The sequence below is a fragment of the Panthera uncia genome, chromosome E3 (assembly GCF_023721935.1).
Source record: "Panthera uncia isolate 11264 chromosome E3, Puncia_PCG_1.0, whole genome shotgun sequence".
In the NCBI taxonomy this organism is placed as follows: domain Eukaryota; kingdom Metazoa; phylum Chordata; class Mammalia; order Carnivora; family Felidae; genus Panthera; species Panthera uncia.
Window position 1 is genome coordinate 2330615 of NC_064815.1, and position 1883 is coordinate 2332497.

Sequence of the window (1883 nt, forward strand, 5' to 3'; positions counted from 1 at the left end):
CCCTGCCTTTATGGATGAGGCGCCTGAAGCACAGAGAGGTTGAGTAAGATGTTTGAGGTTACACAGCAGGCAAGGGGCAGAGCCAGGTTTTAACCCAGTCGTCTGGCTTCAACTTCAGGCTGTTAACCACTTGAGACTGCTACTTCTCACCCCTTGGGGCTCTCAGCAGGTGGGAGGGTTCACAAGGACATCTTGAATTCCTCCTTGCTCATGCTTTTCTTTTTTTTTTTTAATATGAAATTTATTGTCAAATTGGTTTCCATACAACACCCAGTGCTCATCCCAACAGTGCCCTCCTCAGTGCCCATCACCCACCCTCCCCTCCCTCCCACCCCCCATCAGCCCTCAGTTTGTTCTCAGTTTTTTTTTTTTTTTTCACTTTAAGGCCTTTGTCACAAATCTGAATCTTTATTGTTCTGAAATAAATGTTATAAACATAACCCAAAACAAAACTTGGATACTCAGTCTCAGAAGAGGTGTGGCTCAATGCCCATCACATGTAACAAGAAAACTTCCTTTTAAAAAAAAGGAAAACAAAGTACTAGGAGAAGTCTTTCACATGAAGGAAAATGCAGCCTTTGGATTTCTCCTCTCATTAGCCTGTACACACGTGGGCATCAGAAGGTTTGCATTTTCTCCGCAAGAGCTCTTGCTATGATGTCTGACGGATTTTCTGCCACTCAACAAATTCATCGAGAAGAACAGGCCAAGCACCATCTTCATCGTAGTTACTAAGATCGGCATGGACAGTTCTGCTGAATTCTAACACATTGTACCACTGATCTTTGTTCATAACACGATACTTTGATTGCTCCAGGTACTGGTAAAACACTGAAAACAGCGGCCATGTCCTTCCAAGCAGCAGGGCGAGCATAGACTTAGCAGTGTCGATATCAAGGCTTCTCTGATCTTTATCCCTTGCAAAATCAAAGGCATATCTGTAGATATTCTTAAACGAAGAAATATCATTCAACTGTGAGCGCAAAAAGTCAAATTTGTTCTGTAACTTTTCTGTGCAGTCACACTGTAATGAAGTCATCCCCTTTAACCATTCTTCCTTGGTAAAAAATCCCATGCTTTCAGCCTCCAATTTCCACGCTAAAACTAACATAATAATATTTTCAGGTTCAACACCAATGTCTTCACAAAATTTTTCCATTCCTTCTGGCCCTACAACTTCATCAGGACCTGGAGATTTTACACTTCTTGAGGCCTCCGTCTTCCGCCACTGCCGCTGCCACCCCCGGGGATTTTCTCTTCTTCTTCACCGGCATCTTCCGCCCTCCCCGGCGGGGCGGCCAGGGGAGCCGGGGAAGGGGGTCGCTGTCCGCCGGGGACGCCTCAGTGCCGGCACCCGGGTCCCAGGGACAGCAGCAGGCGCAGGAGCGGGGCCGCCAGCCCGCCCCAGCGCGGCCCAGCGCGGCCGCAGCCCGCCCCCAGGTCCCCTCCTGGTCCTCCGCGTGGGGCCGGGGGCGCTCCTGGCCGGGGGGCACCGCGGCTCGCTCCCTCCGGGACGACAGAACCCGGACAGCGCGGCACCGCCACCACTCACACACTCGGAGGGTGTTCTCAGTTTTTAAGAGTCTCTTAGGCTTTGGCTTTCTCCCTCTCTAACCGCCCCCCCCCCTTTTTTCTCTCCCCCTTCCCTATAAACTTCTGTTAAGTTTCTCAGGATACACATAAGAGTGAAAACATATCTGTCTTTATCTGTATGGCTTATTTCACTCAGCATAACACTCTCCAGTTCCATCCACGTTGCTACAAAAGGCCAGATTTCATTCTTTCTCGTTTCCACGTAGTATTCCATTGTGTATATAAACCACAATTTCTTTATCCATGCGTCAGTTGATGGACATTTAGGCTCTTTCCATAATTCGGCTATT

The 1883-nt window shown here is 48.5% G+C and overlaps 1 protein-coding gene across 1 annotated transcript; it reads right to left on the reverse strand.

Annotated features, from left to right (window-relative positions):
• Window positions 1-385: 385 nt before the first annotated feature.
• LOC125927871 (DCN1-like protein 5) lies at window positions 386-1558 on the reverse strand. Its single transcript, XM_049638223.1, is given in 2 exon segments — window positions 386-1190; window positions 1192-1558. Coding segments are annotated over 2 exon segments (621 nt in total). The 5' UTR covers window positions 1275-1558; the 3' UTR covers window positions 386-652.
• Window positions 1559-1883: the final 325 nt, after the last annotated feature.